This window comes from Helianthus annuus, chromosome 1, assembly GCF_002127325.2.
Source record: "Helianthus annuus cultivar XRQ/B chromosome 1, HanXRQr2.0-SUNRISE, whole genome shotgun sequence".
NCBI classification, from domain to species: domain Eukaryota; kingdom Viridiplantae; phylum Streptophyta; class Magnoliopsida; order Asterales; family Asteraceae; genus Helianthus; species Helianthus annuus.
Genome location: NC_035433.2, coordinates 130,801,385 through 130,818,594, shown reverse-complemented (window position 1 = coordinate 130,818,594; position 17,210 = coordinate 130,801,385). Strand labels below are relative to the sequence as shown.

General features: G+C 34.9%; 1 protein-coding gene across 1 annotated transcript; it reads right to left on the bottom strand.

The window, feature by feature from the left end:
* Positions 1-7,784: 7,784 nt before the first annotated feature.
* Positions 7,785-15,112, bottom strand: LOC110878076. The gene is made up of 5 exons (XM_022126333.2): positions 14,731-15,112; positions 12,057-12,364; positions 11,919-11,975; positions 9,802-10,199; positions 7,785-8,236 (listed from the first exon to the last, which is right to left on the bottom strand). Exons 1-5 carry the CDS (start codon positions 15,030-15,032, stop codon positions 7,967-7,969), a joined length of 1,335 nt encoding a protein of 444 aa, XP_021982025.1. The 5' UTR covers positions 15,033-15,112; the 3' UTR covers positions 7,785-7,966.
* Between the last annotated feature and the right edge of the window lie 2,098 nt (positions 15,113-17,210).

Below are 17,210 nucleotides of genomic sequence, written 5' to 3'. Positions count from 1 at the left end.
CTCCTTGAGCTCTCACTGTGCAGGGATGAAGATGACCAGAGTGCCAAAGAGTTTGAAGCTGAATTCAAAGAACAAGCTAAGGCACTCTTGATGAGTAATAAAGGTCCTGAATAAGGAAGGGTTTTGGCATTATCTGTTCCAGGGGGAGATTGTTGGGATTGAACCCTAACAGAGGAACAGATAATGTAAAGCCAAAACCGGATCTCATCAGTGGACCATCAATAAGCAGCAGTTTACCCTATGCTCTCCCCTTGACAGTGGTTATCTAACAGATGATGGATCTTAAAGTGCTGCTCAACTACAACAACTGACAAACCAAACTCTGATGATTACTTAACAACTGCTGAAGACAAACTCTATTGCTCTATCTACTGCTGTGTCCTAAGTACTGCTGAAGACTCATGCACTGCCCTCTCAAAGACTGATCACCTTTGAAGAAAGCACTGAAGACTCAACATCTGTGCTAAGGCTACAACAGTGGAACGTGAAGCACTAGTTTCCTTATGTTTTGTACTTTAGTGATTATCAGATGTTACATAACAGTAGTTTGTATAGAACAGTATTTATAGTTTGTTAGGTCGTTAGATGTCACTATCATGGTGACGTCAGCTAAAGCATATCAGTAGTTTGGTTTGCCTATAAGTATGACAGTACTCTGTACTGTTACACTTGATCGTTTTGAGTGAGTTTTTCTCCTCAATTCATCCTTTCATCTTGTGCAACCAACTCTGGTGTATCAGGATGAGGGGGAGTTTAGATTGTAAGCCTGCACTGTAATCTTTTGCTTTTATGTAAATCTTTTGACTCAATAAAAAGCAATTGTTTATCAATCTACACTTTCCTTTGTTTGTGTTTGCAAAGTTTGCTACTCATTTCCGCTGCACTTATTCGTTTTATGCAAACAAACACAATCACAGACAGCCCTTAGATCCTAACAGTACTATCAAGAATTGTAAGATTCTGCGAATCTTAGCGTTGACCACGCCCCGTGCTGAGCTGGGCACACCCCCGTGGTGGGCATAGAAGCTTCCACAGCTTTGTCCATTTCTGCAGACACCTGACCACGCCCCCGTGTCAGCGGGCACGGGCCGTGGTCAGCCTTCTGTTTCTTGTTTTTGCTTTTGCTTGGGGAGATGCTGTCGAGGGGTCGGACATGTCACGTTTATTCATTTTCTTTGTATTTATGTTAGTTTTTGCTGCATATTTGTTCCTTTTGTTCATTTAAGCTCATTTGGTCCTGAAAATACAAAAGAAAGACAAAAGTACATTTTTTCCAACATTAGTACAAAAAAGGGTTAGTTTTATGACTCATTTGATGTAATTTATATGTTGCATTTTACACACATCAGTAAAAACAAAGAAGTCAAGTGTGGGGGGGGGGGATTGAAAATAACCATTATCACGGAGTGCACGAGAGCATGCAAATGTAAGCTCCCAAGCATTAGGAGAAGCCTCGAGCTTTGACAATGTGTCGGTAGAAGAATGAATGACGACTTAAAGACAAATAATAGCTTGGTAAGAGAACCAATTACATATGTAGCATAAGTGACTCTTTATAGAGAAATTATCGCTCATCCGTAAGTTAAAGTATAAGTAAAGTTGTAGGGATTTTATGATGCCTTAATTTTTTTTATGAACAAGCCAAATTTTAATGCATATTGTTTTAGTAATATGCTAATATTTTACAAGAATGGCCCTCTTATGATATTTTAGTTTTGCAAAAGCAAACTATTCAATTAAAAAGTAAAAAAAAGTAAAATACCTGGATAGTCCCTGTGGTTTGGTGAAATTTCATCTTTAGTCCTCAAGTTTTCAAAATTACAGGTATTAAGTGTGTTAAGTGTGTGTGAAATTACAAATTTACCCATTCCTTTTGAATTAAAACATAATATTAAAATATAAAAATGAAATTAAATTAGTGGTGGAACCCACTACTCTTTAAGCTCAAAGTCTTAATGCCAAACCAGATACGTCGATCTTCCACCGCTAATCACACCATTCATCACCCCCAACACATCATTCATCACCTTCGGTCAACCCTCTCATGCATTCCGCCCAGCACACCACTCCGGTGAGCACCAGCAAAACCTTTTTTTACTTTGTTTTGATTTCCCCCAAAACCCTGAACCAAGTGGATAACGTGAGGTCGTCAGAATAACAAGTCGAATCTGAAACCTGTAACAACCTAAAAGTCAAATCCGAACCAGGCGAAGGTCAGCGAGTGGTCCAATTTGTCCTCATTTTGCAGGTGTCGGTTTCTTTTTGGCCCGATTTTGCTCCGATCCAGGTTTGATTTGGCCTGATTTTGTTTTCACATTCGCTGAGTGTCCACATCGGTCGTCGTGATTTAGGTGTTCATGATTTGTTCTTAATTTGGCGGTGCTGTTTAAATTGTGCATATGTTGTTTTGGTTTTGTTGTGAAAAGATTAAATCTTTGTGGTTGATTTGATGATATCCATGGCTGCAGGTTTGGATTTTTTTTATGAGGTGGTAGTTGATTTTAGGGTGGTGATGGTGGAGAAAGGGTGATGGTGGAGGGTGGTGGTTTCAGTGGTGGTGGAAAGTGACGGTTTTAGGAGGTGGGGGCAAGTGGTAGTTTAAGGAGGTGGTGGGTGGTGGTGGTTTTAGGAGGTTTGAGGTGGTGGTTTTAGGATGAAGAAGAAGTGGTAGGTGGATCCCACCTTTTTTATTTCTTTGATTGATTTAATAATCTTTTTTTATTACTAAGGGTAATTTTGTCATTCCACACCTGTTTAACTGAGAAAACTAACGTCCATCCACTTTAGGGACTATCAGAGTAACAACCGAACAAATCATAGGGAACGTATATATAATTTTCAAAAGTTAAGGACTATAAGTGTTATTTTACCAAACCACAGGAAGTATCCGGACATTTTACTCTAAAAAAATATCTTTTGAACTGAAATAAATATTTTGTAACAAACTACAAGAACTAAATTGTATTTAACTCAAAAGTAAAAGTTGCAAGCATCCGACTATTATTCATCACCAATGGACTTTTGCCTACTATTATGTTGTGAGACCTTTACTATGGTCAATGTAATTTTAAGGGAAAAACCACATTACCTATGAGGATCTTTTCAAACATCCGATCTCCGACCTCTTCTCAACTCATGCCTTTCTTGATTTATTAAGTAGTATGTCTACATCTAGTCACATACTAGATTAGGTGTGTATACATCGTTAGGTTAAAACACATCCTTACTTTCTTTTTACATAAATTTAGAATTTTATCTCAGTAGCAACAATTTATGTACTAATTTTACTATTTAAAACAACAACGTGTATATATACAAATAACTCTTGTCATCTAACTTTATATATCTTAATCTACATACCAAAAGATTAATCATTTAATAGGAACAACACACTAGAACTAAATGCCATTTAAATACAATTAGAAAGGATTGAGGCCCGAATAATATATTTGTGTTAGTGGTACCTTACAAAGTCAAAAGTCGATCAACTAAAGGTGGTCAATAAATGTATGTGGTGGAATAAAATGGATGATGTATGTAATGATGTATCTTCCAATAGTACTATTAAATTGATGATAAGTTAATAATAATTAATTACAAAATTCTAACGAAAGAGGTAATCAAATTAATATAGTAAACAAATTTCTGAGAAAAACATAACTCAATAATAACACATAGAAATTAAATTAAATGAACTATTTTATATGTTGGTTTACCTTCAAAGTCAATTTTGCTACAAGCATTTCTCCTTGTTTCTCAAAATTGAATCATCTTAATTCGTAAAATATTAAGATAGTAGGAGGTTATAGGTAGTGGTAGAGGGAAAACCGTGTAGGGAAGGAGGTTATGAGTTCAATACCTAGACATTAAGAAAAACCTAAAATAGTAAAACATGAAATCTTATTTATTAACTTTTAAAGAGTTTATATATGTACTTTCAAAGTTGTAGCAGCAAATTTTACAAATATACCATTCAATGTAGCAGCAAATTTTACAAATATATAAAGAGGCCATTCAATACAAGACCAATTTTAAGTAGAGAATTATAAAAATCACGTAAAACTCATGCATAGTGTGACAATTGTAATTTATAAGATGATTATGTAACAAACTCTAATATATTTGTCTACTGTAGCGTGTGGAAAGCTTTATATGGTTCTCAATGATGTAAACGAGCCAAACCGCTCGATAGCTACTCAAGACTGACTTGCTAGAAGCTTGAATCGAGCCGAGCTTAAACAAACGTAAGCCTAAAAATAGGCTTGTATACTAAATAAGTCCGAGCCCATGTGGCATATATCACAATATATATATATATATATAGGTAGAGGATCCTGTAAAAAGTGCTCAAAGTGTAAGAAGTGTATTATAACACTATATATAATACTATATAACACCATATAAACACCGTATAACAATATGTAACACCATATAATACCATATAACACTATGTAACACTATATATCATTATATAACAAATATAACACTATAGGTTGTCTGATAGCATGTCTATGATAGATGTATAGTGTTATATTTGTTATATAATGATATATAGTGTTACATAGTGTTATATAGTATTATATGGTGTTACATATTGTTATACGGTGTTTATATGGTGTTATATAGTATTATATATAGTGTTATAATACACTTCTTACACTTCTCACACTTAAGGCCCTTTTTACACTATCCTTACCCTATATATATATATATATATATATATATATATATATATATATAATTTAGTTTAATATGTTAAATACATATTAATATAATAATTGTATTATATGTCATGATAGAAATACCTAAATGGTATATGTTATGCTATCTATAGTTGTAATAAAAATATAAAAATAATTAAAAAAAAACATATAGAAATCAGTTACTATATTATGAACGAACCAAGCTCTAGAAATAAAGCTTGAAAAGTTGGGCTTGGCTTTGCTCATTAACATCCCTAAATTGATTGATTTGATACCCTATTCAAAATTAGTTTCATAAACCAGAAATATGAGCCATTTGCCAAAATAATATATCTACACTATATTATTAAAATTAGAGGACGAATAGGGTGGCCAAACGTGAATATCAAAATTGCAACCTTAAAGGAATCTCGATTCGGTGAATATTGTTGCACATTGTTGCACCAACAAACTTAAACACACACTAAGTAATTAGTAGTATTTTAAGTTTTCTAGATATAAGATACTTGGTGGTTGTTTTGAACGATGTCAGAGCCGTCTATCATGGGTGCAGGAGGTGTCTGCGATTAGGGCAAATCAATATAGGGTCTGAAAATTTTTTAATTTTTTTTTATATATTTAAATATTTAAAAAAATCCTGGATGTTTGTATAAATAAAGGCCTTCTAAGAGACCCAAAGTTTTTTTTAACTAAGGGTCTGTTTAAAAGTTAAAAAAAAGGGCCCAAATTAACAAGCCCAAGTGACTAGTCTAAACAAAAATAAGGGTCTGCTAGATCAGGGAAAGGAAACAAAACGTCGCACTGTTGCAGGCGATATAGTATATCGCATAGGGAATTGGGACGAGGGGAACTGGAAACAAAACGTCGATCATATATTTTTGTCGTTTTGATTTCATATGTTTTTGATGTCATACGTTTTTGATTTCATAATATATTAATATGTGTGATTCTGATTTCATATACTATAAAACTTCATATGATTGAATGAATATTTTTGGTTAATATTTAGAAATTATGCCTGCTGTTCCTAAATACAAACACCTATCCGGCCATCAAAAACGTAAGAAGAGGAAGCTAGAGGAAGAGAAAAGAAAGGCGGATGAAGTAAAACAAAATCGAATAGACAAGTTTTTTTTTTTCAAAAGAAACTCAAAATTGTAGTTGTAACTTGAGTGACGATAATGTGGGTGAAGATGTGAACGTAGATGAAGAACCACACTGTTCGCTTAGCAAGTAGGTTCGATAATTTAATCATTTTTGCTACACTATTTTTGTTAATTTGTTTTATCTATTTCATAACAATTATCATAGTATTATGGGTTTTTAGTATTTACATATTTGAATGAATGATTGATGAGTTTATATTATATGAAGATTTGCAAATAGGGCCCAAATTTTTTATCTCAAACAGGACCATTTTTTTTTTAAATTTTCGAAGACGACCCCGAAGGATGTCTGACTTTGATTTTGGTGTGAATGAAAAAAAAAAGAAAAGAACAAAAGAAATCCAATTAGATTGAATCAAAGTTCATATGTTAAAACTTAATATTTTGTCACACTTCCTTTTGAATTCAAAATCAAAATTTGTAGATTCCTTTTTTATTTCGATTTTTATCTGAGCAAACCCGGAATTTTATTTTTTAAAGACGAATTTCTTTAATACTGTCGTCTATGGAACTTAATCAAAGACTCAAAACCTAAGTGTTTTTAAAGGCTTTGTCTTTGTCAATGGGCCACCAACCTTATTGGTTATAAATCCGGAATTTAGTTAGCATCCATTGGATTGAATTTGAAGCAACTATAATATATGTATATAATTAGCATATTCACATGTGTGCATAGTGTATTCATATTTGAATACATGTGAAAAAAAAAAAAAAAACAATTTCAAAATATTTAGTGGTTTATTTGAAGTTGTGTATAATAATCGTATCATGTTGTGCGAATGTTGTAACCTTCACATCATAACAATTCGACCGTGTCATGTGAAGATTACATATTATATTGCTCGTAGGTTGTAACATTCAAACAATATACTAAATTTAATGAGAACAAACTAATGTTATGTTATATTCTAGAAATTGAGGTTATAACCTTTCATCATATAAATCTGAACCCATATATAACTTTCCATTTCTCTATATAAAATAGAAGTTTTGACATGTGTTTTAAGTTTATAACTTGTTTATTATAAAGAGTATTAAACGTTACTACAGAATAATATTATTAGAATAATTAATTGAAGGCGTGGAGTATAAGCAAAAACACATTTACCTAAAGTCACTTTTTTCATCATAATAACATCCCTTTCAAACCTAACATCACTTTCTAATCGGATTTCAGAACCTAATTTGTTACAACCTTTTCTCTTGCAACATTGGGCCCCCTTCAGGCCCAAAACCTGTAGTTTATATTGAGCCAATGAGCCTGCTTCAAATTTCTATTCATCATTTTTTTCTAATCATTTTATTTTATTTCGTTTCTAATGAAATGCACATGAATCAAGATTAGGATTTTTTTTATAATTTCCTAAAAATGAAAATGTTTTTTTATAAAGCACCAAATATATTTCTAAAACTGATATTCAACAATACTCATATTTAACTTTTACAGTTAGTATAGTCGTATTATAGGTACCAAATATATTTCTAAAACTGATATTCAACAATACTCATATTTACCTTTTACAGTTAGTATAGTCGTATTATAGGTAAGTTCGGCCTATTTATAAATAACAAATCATATTTGGATTATACCCGACCCGTTACACAACTCACTTATTTCATCACCCCCGGACACCATCCTCCATAAGAATATGTTAGAATGCATTACTTTTTTTCTTTGACAAGGTCAACACTAACTGTGTTACACATGGCAAAATGATTAGGTTGGCAACAAGTCAAAACCGGTCAGAGGGTCAGGTTGACCCAAAAGCACTTTTGGTCCAAGATTTTAAGTTTCTTTTACAAAAATAATTAGAACGTCAAATATGGCCACAAGAATAAAACGAGTCAAAATCGCCACCTCTTATCCCAAGTCCCCGAGATATTAAAACTAAGTAACCCATAAAAATCTCAGAGGAACTAAGACAGTATGCTAACAACAAAGTTCAGATCCAAAACATGTTATCGCTCCCATAAGGTCTTGCTAGCATCCAAATTAAATGAATTAAGTTCACATTAAATTCCCTAATCTACAGCTTCAGGTCATTATGTAACAAAGTTACAGAACTAAAAAGGTTCTCGATTATAAAAATATACTAGTCACTGGCTATCGGGCTCGCCAGGAAGTTGTATATTCCATTTACTTGTACCAGCTTTTCGCTCTCCTCGTTTTCTCTTGTTTATTGGAATTTGGAATTCTGAAAACGGTTTGACAGATGATTGTTCTTGAACGACGTCTTTTGTTGCAGTGTCGGACTCCATAGCTGACTCGTCTTCCTGCTTTACTGTGATCGGATGCTGTTGGTTATTTCGTAAGGCTTGTTTTTCTGCTTCAGTAGTTTCATCATGTACCAGCATATTGTCCAAAATCTGCATTAACATAATTTAATAAAAATTAAATTCTATCTACCTTAAAACCATATTGAATGCCTAGGTAGCTCTATATTTTTTCAAAAATGGGTTATTTTGAAAAGGCTTGATGACAAATTGGGTCCTTTTTTTGTTTTCAATTTTGGGTTGGTCGCTATCTAAGATAGCGACTTATGTGTCTCGGAGTTGCCAGTACTTACAGAAGATATCAGACTAGTGTTCCATATTTTTGTCTTGTACGTACAAGACAAAATTGACAACTCTTGTCTGATATCTTAAGTTATGGTGAATTCCAAGACATAGAAGTCGATATCTTAGATAGTGACTAACCCCCCAAGAAAAAACAAAAAAAAAAAAACAATATGTAATCAAGCCTTTTGAAACTAATCCATTTTGAAAAAAAAATGAGCGATAACACAAGTTACTTTACGATTATGTTAGTGAAATACTATGTTAGTTTATACTTGGCCGAATATCCACACTTACTCGCTTCCTCCTAACTACCATCATCCCAGATAAAAATAAGAGTAATCTGCTAAAATGGTCCCTGAGGTTTGGTCACTTTTGCCACTTTAGTCCAAAACTCAAACCTTTTGAATCTGGGTGCATGTGGTTTCATTTTTGTTGCCATTTTCATCCAAAAGCAAAATCTTGTCAGATTTTTTCTGTTAACATCCAGTTTTTTTGTTTTTTTTCCTCCCTTTTAATGAAGGGAAAAATTGTCAGACTTTTTTAATTTGTTATAATAAAACGTTAAAAGACCATTTTGCCCTTCATTAAAAGGGAGGAAAAAGACAAAAAAAACTGGATGTTAACTGAAAAATCTAACCAGATTTTGGTTTTGGATGAAAATGGCAACAAAATGGAAACCACAGGGACCCAGATTCAAAAGGTTTGAGTTTTGGACTAAAGTGGCAAAAGTGACTAAACCTCAAGGACTATTTTGGCAGTTTACTCTAAAATTAAAAAGAGTTAAGTGCCATTTACGTCCCTGTGGTTTGTTCACTTTTGTCATTTCAGGCCAAATTTCAAATTGTACCATTTTCCTCCCTGACATTCTCGAAACGAGCCATTTCAGCCCCAAAAACTAACCCCAGTTAAAAAACTAGCTCAGGGACAGTCTAAACAGTACCCGAAGCAAAATGGGTGGGCCGGCTGTTGAGTAACTTTTATGTTGGTCGCGTTGAGCCGGCCAACCCCAAGCCCTTTTACATTCAACCTTTTGAATTCTAAGATTAAGTAAAGTAAACTTATACAAAATAATAAACCATTTTTTTCTAAATAGAGCTGTGTAAATTTTTTATGCATTTAAATACAATTTGCATCCTGACCCATTCAACCCATTTGACATGTTTCCTTTTTGGTTCAATATTAATCCATTTGACCGTTTAGAGATAGCACATAACCCAAATCAGCCTATTTATATGTATATGGGCCGAAACTTCCATCTCCAGACATTCCAGCATTATTAAAATTGCTGATGTCAGCTCGTAAAACATCATACCATTCAGTTATATAAACAATAACTACTTATTTAGAAATCTAACGGACACAGAATGACTTGCCTTTTCACATGAGTCTCCGAATTGTGACTGATGCTGGGTAACATCAATAGATGACAACGTCCCCACCGTGCTTTCGATTATATCGGGTATATGAAAACCCTCATGCTCATACATTTCTAAACCTCCCATGTCAAATTCTGAGTTGGAGAAAGTAGGGCTATGAACGGTTCGTGTTTGTTCTTCAGAAGGACCAAGATTATTTTCATTCTCGGAGAAAGGAAACATCTGAGAATTTTCGGAGAACACCAACTCAAGTTGGGATTTTAATTTGTGAACCCGAGAGTGAGTTGTTTCAATCTTGTGAAGAATGTGCTCTATCTCGTTATCTTCGTCTTCGAAAAATGATAAATGGTTTTGCATGCCGAGACCGTGAACTTCTGGATTGGGTGTATTTTGTTCTGTAACGCAATTTTATAACAACAAACAGAAGTTAGAATCAGTCTGCCAAAAGGTTGTTATAATCATAGATATAAGTAACAGTTTGAGATACTGAACATATTTACTTAACTATTAATTTATTTGCCTGTTGTTAGAGATTAATTTACTTGCTGCAAAACAATGGTCTAGAATGTTCTTGTGTTTAGAGTGTAGATAAAATGGTGCATTGTGACATTCATATAGCATGTTTCAGTTAAAACTTAATGTTTGGATGTGAGTGGTAAAGTAGAAAGGGTTACGGTCCGACCACATTCTACAATACCATAAATATGACTAATGCATTAATTTGATACAATAATACTATTTGTAGTTGATATAATTTGATTAAAGTAAAGTACACGGATGGTCCTTGTGGTTTACCAAAAATTTGGATTTGGTCCCTAGCTTTTCAAAAGTATACGGATGGTCCCTGTGATTTGCACTTTGTAACGAATCTACTCCCCAATTTTTTTTTCCAAAAGTACAAGGATGGTCCCTGTGCTTTGCACTTCGTAACGCATTTAGCCTCTAACTTGGACCTACTAAAACCTTCAGACGTGTTGTGTGGCTGGGGACTAAATGCGTTACAAAGTGCAAACCATAGGGACCATCGGTATACTTTTGAAAAGCTAGAGACCAAATCCAAAACGTTGGTAAACCACAGGACCATCCGTGTACTTTACTCTGATAAATATTATACGCTAGCACTTAAACACTCAAAACCACTAAATAACTTCAAATTTTGAAAAAAATGTATACACTTTCATGATTACCCAACCAGAAACAAGCAATGAATAGTCGACTAAATAGTAGTGGCCATTACACATTCTGGATCTTATTTTACTTTTGCTAATGTAATGTAAGAGAAAACAAAATGAAAAATGAGACATGGATGCCTAATTGCCTACCAAATGAGAAGAATCACTAACAAATGGATAAAACAAAGTGCTACAGCAAAGTGGAACAAAGGCATTAAGATAAATGTAACAAAGAGATACTAAGCTGCTCGAGTTTTTGTGCGAACACTTTTCAGGAAATAAAAGTTCAAAGCTTAATCATTGAGGTTATTTACTATCTCGTAATATTTCAATCGTATTGGTTCAATATAAGAATTTACGGGCTCATTGTATCTATGCAGTTAATATCGGTGATATATCGGTTATTGATCCCCATGTAAAATATCGGTGTCAAATATCGGTACCGATATTATCGGCAATATTGACCGATATAACACCGATTTTCCCGATATCAGTACCTTTCTTCTTAGTTCTACCATTCGTCTTTCTTCTTATGCTGCTATTAGTGTTCTAAGTCTTAATTGTTAATTGTTAGTGTTTTAAGTCTTAATCAGTTCCTACTTACTACAATTGTTAGTGTTCTGCAAGTTGCAAAAGGTTAATTTGTTAATGGTAGGAGAGTATATTGAATTGTTAGTGTTAAATTGCTATATATATAAAAATTCTACATGATATTAAAATTACCGATATGGCGATATCCCACCTCGATAACCTATATCTCAAATATCGGTCCTTGACCGATATTCAATTTTTTACCGCATTAACTGCATAGTACACAAATTAAGTTCCTTTATTAAGATAGTATCTTATTGAACATCAGTGAGGTTAATATCGAGCAAGCAGCATAGAGCAATCTACAAGTGTAGAATAAGTGAGATTTTGACACTTCCAATATAACGTTACCTGGATCATCAAAATCATCCAGCACAGAGACTTCATCTTGATCTGACTTCTTACTTTCTGAAAAAAAAACTAGGTGTCGCAAGTCTGCTAAAACAACGGCAGAATACCAAATCATGACGCAGAATGGCGAAAACATACCATTATAGGAGAAGAGAACATGCTGTGACATATATAAGTCAGCATCGGTTGTATCTTCGATTCTCGCCCGTTTCCTCCTCTTCATGAGTTTCCTTTGGCGCCTTTTAGTATACGGCATTGACCTTGAACTAAACCCTTCTGGAATAGACTGATTTGAAGCCAAATGTTTTGTTGCATTCCGAGCTGCAACCTTTTTGGCATATTCTAAAGCTTGTGACTCGAACTGCTTTATCTTTAATTCTGCCCATTTACAACGCCACATTAACGGACGTATAAAACTTCTCCAGTGACTTGTCAGCCGCTTCTTCCTAATCAAAACCGGAACCAAAAGGAACTGCAATATGTCACTACAAGGAACTACACATACACAAACAAATAGTTCACACTTGATACACGTTATTAGATATAATTCAGCTAGACTATGGTTTATAGCTAATATGAAACACAAATGTAGCGCATTTTATCATCCAGAATACAATTATAATCATAACAAGGTAAACTCCGCTATTGTACTTAATATCAGTAACTTAAGATATCATAAAAGCAAAGCACTACACCACAATCAAACAAAATAGGCAACATAGATCACTAGAAACAGACTATAGGTTATTAGCTCATTCAAAACATGAATGCATCGTTACTTATTAATATAGTAAAAGAGTGAATTGCAAATTTTGTCCTTTATCTTTATACCCAATTTCAGGATCCGGCCAAAGAAACCAATTCACCGTTTCGCCAAACCTTCATCACCAACCTACACCCACTAGAACCCCATTACCACCGATTCCCGCTTTAACCATAACCCCTACCATCCGATTCACCTAACTACCACCACCGTGAACCTCCCTAACCCTCGTCACCCACCAACTCCGTTCTACACCACAACTACCGTCAGCCAACCATAGAAGACAATGCCGCCGTGCATCACCACCGATTTCACCATACTTCACAGCTCGATTTATTCTAGTGAATATTTGATTAGTTTTAGGTTTACTTCTTAGAATTGATAACGGCAAGGAGTTCAGGTAGACGATCATTTATCAGCTAAATCGATAAAGGCAAGGAGTTCAGGTAGGCGATCATTTATCATAGAATTGATAACAACAAGGAGTTCAGGTAGACGATCATTTATCAGCTAAATCGAAACATGAATGCAAAGCTACATATCAAATTGAATGTAATTCTAATCACAAAAACGTTAAAAGGTAACAATTATAGCAAACAACATGACGATAACATACAGTAGTAATCAGTTAATGCCTACACGATGGCTGATTCAACGATCATACTCAAATACAGCCTAAATTCCTCAACAACAAACAAAAACAAACCTGACTCGAAGAGCAGTTCCGAAATCATCAAACGGAGAGAAGGATTCATTAACGTCGTTACGGAATTGCGAATCGACAAGAAATAGGCAACATAGATCACTAGAACTAGACTATAAGTTATCAGCTAATTTAGAACATGAATACAGATACTTATCAGAAGAGTAAATTCATAATAATAACAAGCTAAACACAGAGATTGTCGCAAACAGCATTGATTGAAAGCTTCACAGAATTAATTAGCTAAGTCACATCAAATCAAACAGCAGTCACAGATTACAAAAACAAATTCAGATAAATTATCAATTATCAGCTAAACTGAAACATGAATGCTAAGCTACATATCAAACTGAATGAAAATTATGTAATTCTAATCACAAAAACATTAAAACGAACAGTTATAGCAAACACCATGACGATAACATACAGTACCAGTCAATTAACACCTACACAATCATTAATTCAACGATCACACTCACATACAGCTTGAATTCAAACACATAGGCAGCATAAATTACCAGAAACAAACTATAGGTTTCAGCTAATTTAGAAATTAGAACACGAATACAGCGTTACTTATCAAAAGAGTAAAAGCATAACCATAACAAGTTAAACACAGAGATTGTCCCAAACAGCATTAATAGATAATATCACAGATTACAAAAAGGAATCAGGGAGAATATCAATTATCAGCTAAATCTAAACATGAATAGTGAACTACATATCAAACTGAACATAACTGCAATCATAAAATCGCTAAAACGTATCAATTATAGCAAACAACATGACGAAAACATACAATACTAATCAATCAACACCTACATGATCGTTAATTCAACAATCAGTTTCAAATACAGCCTGAATTCCTCAACAACAAACCTCACTCGAAGACATGAATGCTAAGCCACATATCAAATTGAACATAATTGCAATCACAAAAACGTTAAAACGTAACTATTATAGCAAACAACATGACAATAACAAACAGTACCAATCAATTAACACCTACACGATCACACTCATATACAGCCTAAATTCCTCAACAACAAACCTCACTCGAAGACATAAATGGCTAAATGCTGAGCTACATATCAAATTGAACGTAATTTTCAATCACAAAAACGCTAAAAACGTAACAATTATAGCTAACACCTACACGATCTAAACAGAAACATGAATGCTGAGCTAGATATCAAATTGAATGTAATTTAATCACAAAAACGTAAAAACGTAACAATTACTGCAAACAACACGACGATAACATACAGTAGTAATCAATTGACACCTACAGGATCATTAATTGAACGATCATACTCAAAAACAGCCTAAATTGTTCAACAACAAACCTGACACGAAGAACAGTTCCGAAATCATCAAAGGACGGAGCAGAGAATCCGTTTCCGTCGTTAGAAAACTGTGAATCGACTTCAGCATCGCTAACTGTAGCGGAATTGTTGTGGTTTGAGGAGGCGGTGTCGGCGAATGAAGTGGAGTAATCAGTTTCGTCCAAATCAGGTGGTCTGGTCAAGGAAGGAGCCGGCGGAGGTTCGATGAGGTCAACGGCGGGGAGGTGGTGGTGGAGCATTGCAGGATCAGGTTTAGGGAGCAGAGGTTTGGTGTGGTGGTTGTGTAGAGAGGAGGCTTCCATATTTTGAAAGATGGCGGCTTCATGCACAACAATTAACAAACCCTCGCAACTCGCAAGTGTGTGTGTGTGTGTGTTAAAGTTTTAGAATTTGGGTGTAAGCCCGAAATTGTCCTTGGAGTTGGATGGATGCTAGGTATTTGAGGAATATTATTATTATTAATAATTAATTAATTCATAAAAAAATTGATTGAAATAAAAAATGAAAAAAAAATAGTGGTTTTATGTATAGGTTTTGAAATAAGTTAAAAAAATTGGTTAGGTTAAAAATTAGAGTAAATTATATATATCCTTCTACAAACTTAAAAACTTATATATATACTTCGTCTAAAATTTAATTTACAAATACCTTTTTCCTTAAAACTAAAAGTATCAAATATACCCATTTTGATTTACTTTATTAAAAATAAAATATAAAATGACTATTTTACCTTTTTATTACTCATGTTGGAAAAATAGGTGAAAATAACATTTTTCACAGATATAGGAAAATGATTTTTTCCTATTTTGGACTAGAAATAAATATAATAAAATGAGCAAGTTTTATGTATTTATTTGTGGGTTTATGTTCTATGTTGCAAGAGCTTCGCAACGAACTAAACTACGTTCAAAACAGAGCTAAGATGAATGAGATATCGATGCTCAAAGTTGGGTGTTTGAAACATTGAATGCTGAAACAAAAGGGAAAGTAGCACCTTGTCCCACATCGGAGGAGAGATGGAACTTAAATGGGTATTTAAGGTGGAACTCTCCATCCTTATTGTTTCATGGTAGCACACACTAGTGTCCTCGCGAAGGGTGCGCACCCTAACTCGCACACGCTCGCGCGCGCGTGGCGTGGGCGATGAGGCGCAATGTGGCGCTTTGATGACGCACTTTGCACTTCGCACGCTAGCATCGCCGCTTGAGAGCCGCCTTTGTATTTTTGACCACGTGCGCGTGGTTGATCACAGGGGCTGCAAGGACCAAGTAGCATGCGGGTTCGACGCGCGTGACGTGGCAGTCCGCGCCCGAGTACTAGTGGCACGAAGACGCGCGGTTGCGCATGGTGCATGGGTCCTGGTTGTGCGTGCGCGGCGCACCAGAGTGAGCCAATACGGCGCGACTGTGTGGCGTTCTCGTAGAGGCTCACAGGTGACATAGCGCACGCGCGCATGGTCCTAAGTCATGGTGGCGCATGCGCGCATGGCAGTGAGCCAGTTGGACGCACCGCGCATGAGCGTGCAGACCTGCGCGCGCAAGGCCGCGTGCACACCAGTGTATATTGCGCGCGCGCGCGCAGAAGCTTCCAGCATTCAATAGAAATGTAGTTACACTTCAGCAACGAAACTGCCAAGTCAAACGGTTATGACTGAGAATTAAATGACGTATTAAATTGCATTGAAGACGTTTAATGCAATTTAAACCTCTCATTTAATTCGTTTTTGGCTGTTTCAAATCGGGAGCTGTATAAATACAGCTCCATACTTTGCTAGAGAACACACCTACGAATACCAGCTACACAACAGCTATTCAACTTTCTCTCTAGAGTTTTCTGATCTTTTCTTGCTGCTCTCAAGGTAACCTTCGAGTTGTAGGCGAACTCCGGCAGTACTTCTGCTCCGGCTGTTGTACCCTGGGAAACAAAACGAGTACTCTTGGGAGACTCGGAATTTGTTTTAAGGGAAGTGTGTTGAACACGTGACTCAGCCTTCTTCTTCATCTAAGTTCTTGTATTTTATCTTATTTCAGTTGTAATTGTACTGTAATTCTGCTTTCTTTATTTCTTTGTATTGTAATCAGTAAATTAAATTTGTTTATTTTATTTAAATTACGCAAACGGTTCCTACAACTCAAACTTAAAATATTCATTTTATTCATTTTTAACTTGGTTTTATTTGTTACGGTTTTCCATATTGCGGTTTTTACTTTTTTTTGTTTTCCTTTTATATACTTTTCTACTGATTTACTTTGTAATTTTTTTTTGTGGTGTAATGTTTGTTTGCGTTTTTTTTTAACAAAGTAATAATTTTACCCCGTATGTTATGGCATGACTTGGTTTGGTTCGGTTCGGTAGTAGAACTAGAAGAAAACTTCAGGGGTATCCCAATTTTTTAATCATACCGCCCCTGAGAATTTGTGGGCTCTCGAAGCCCTATGCGAGTATAAAAAATGAGCCTCTAAACATAGCAGAGGAACAAT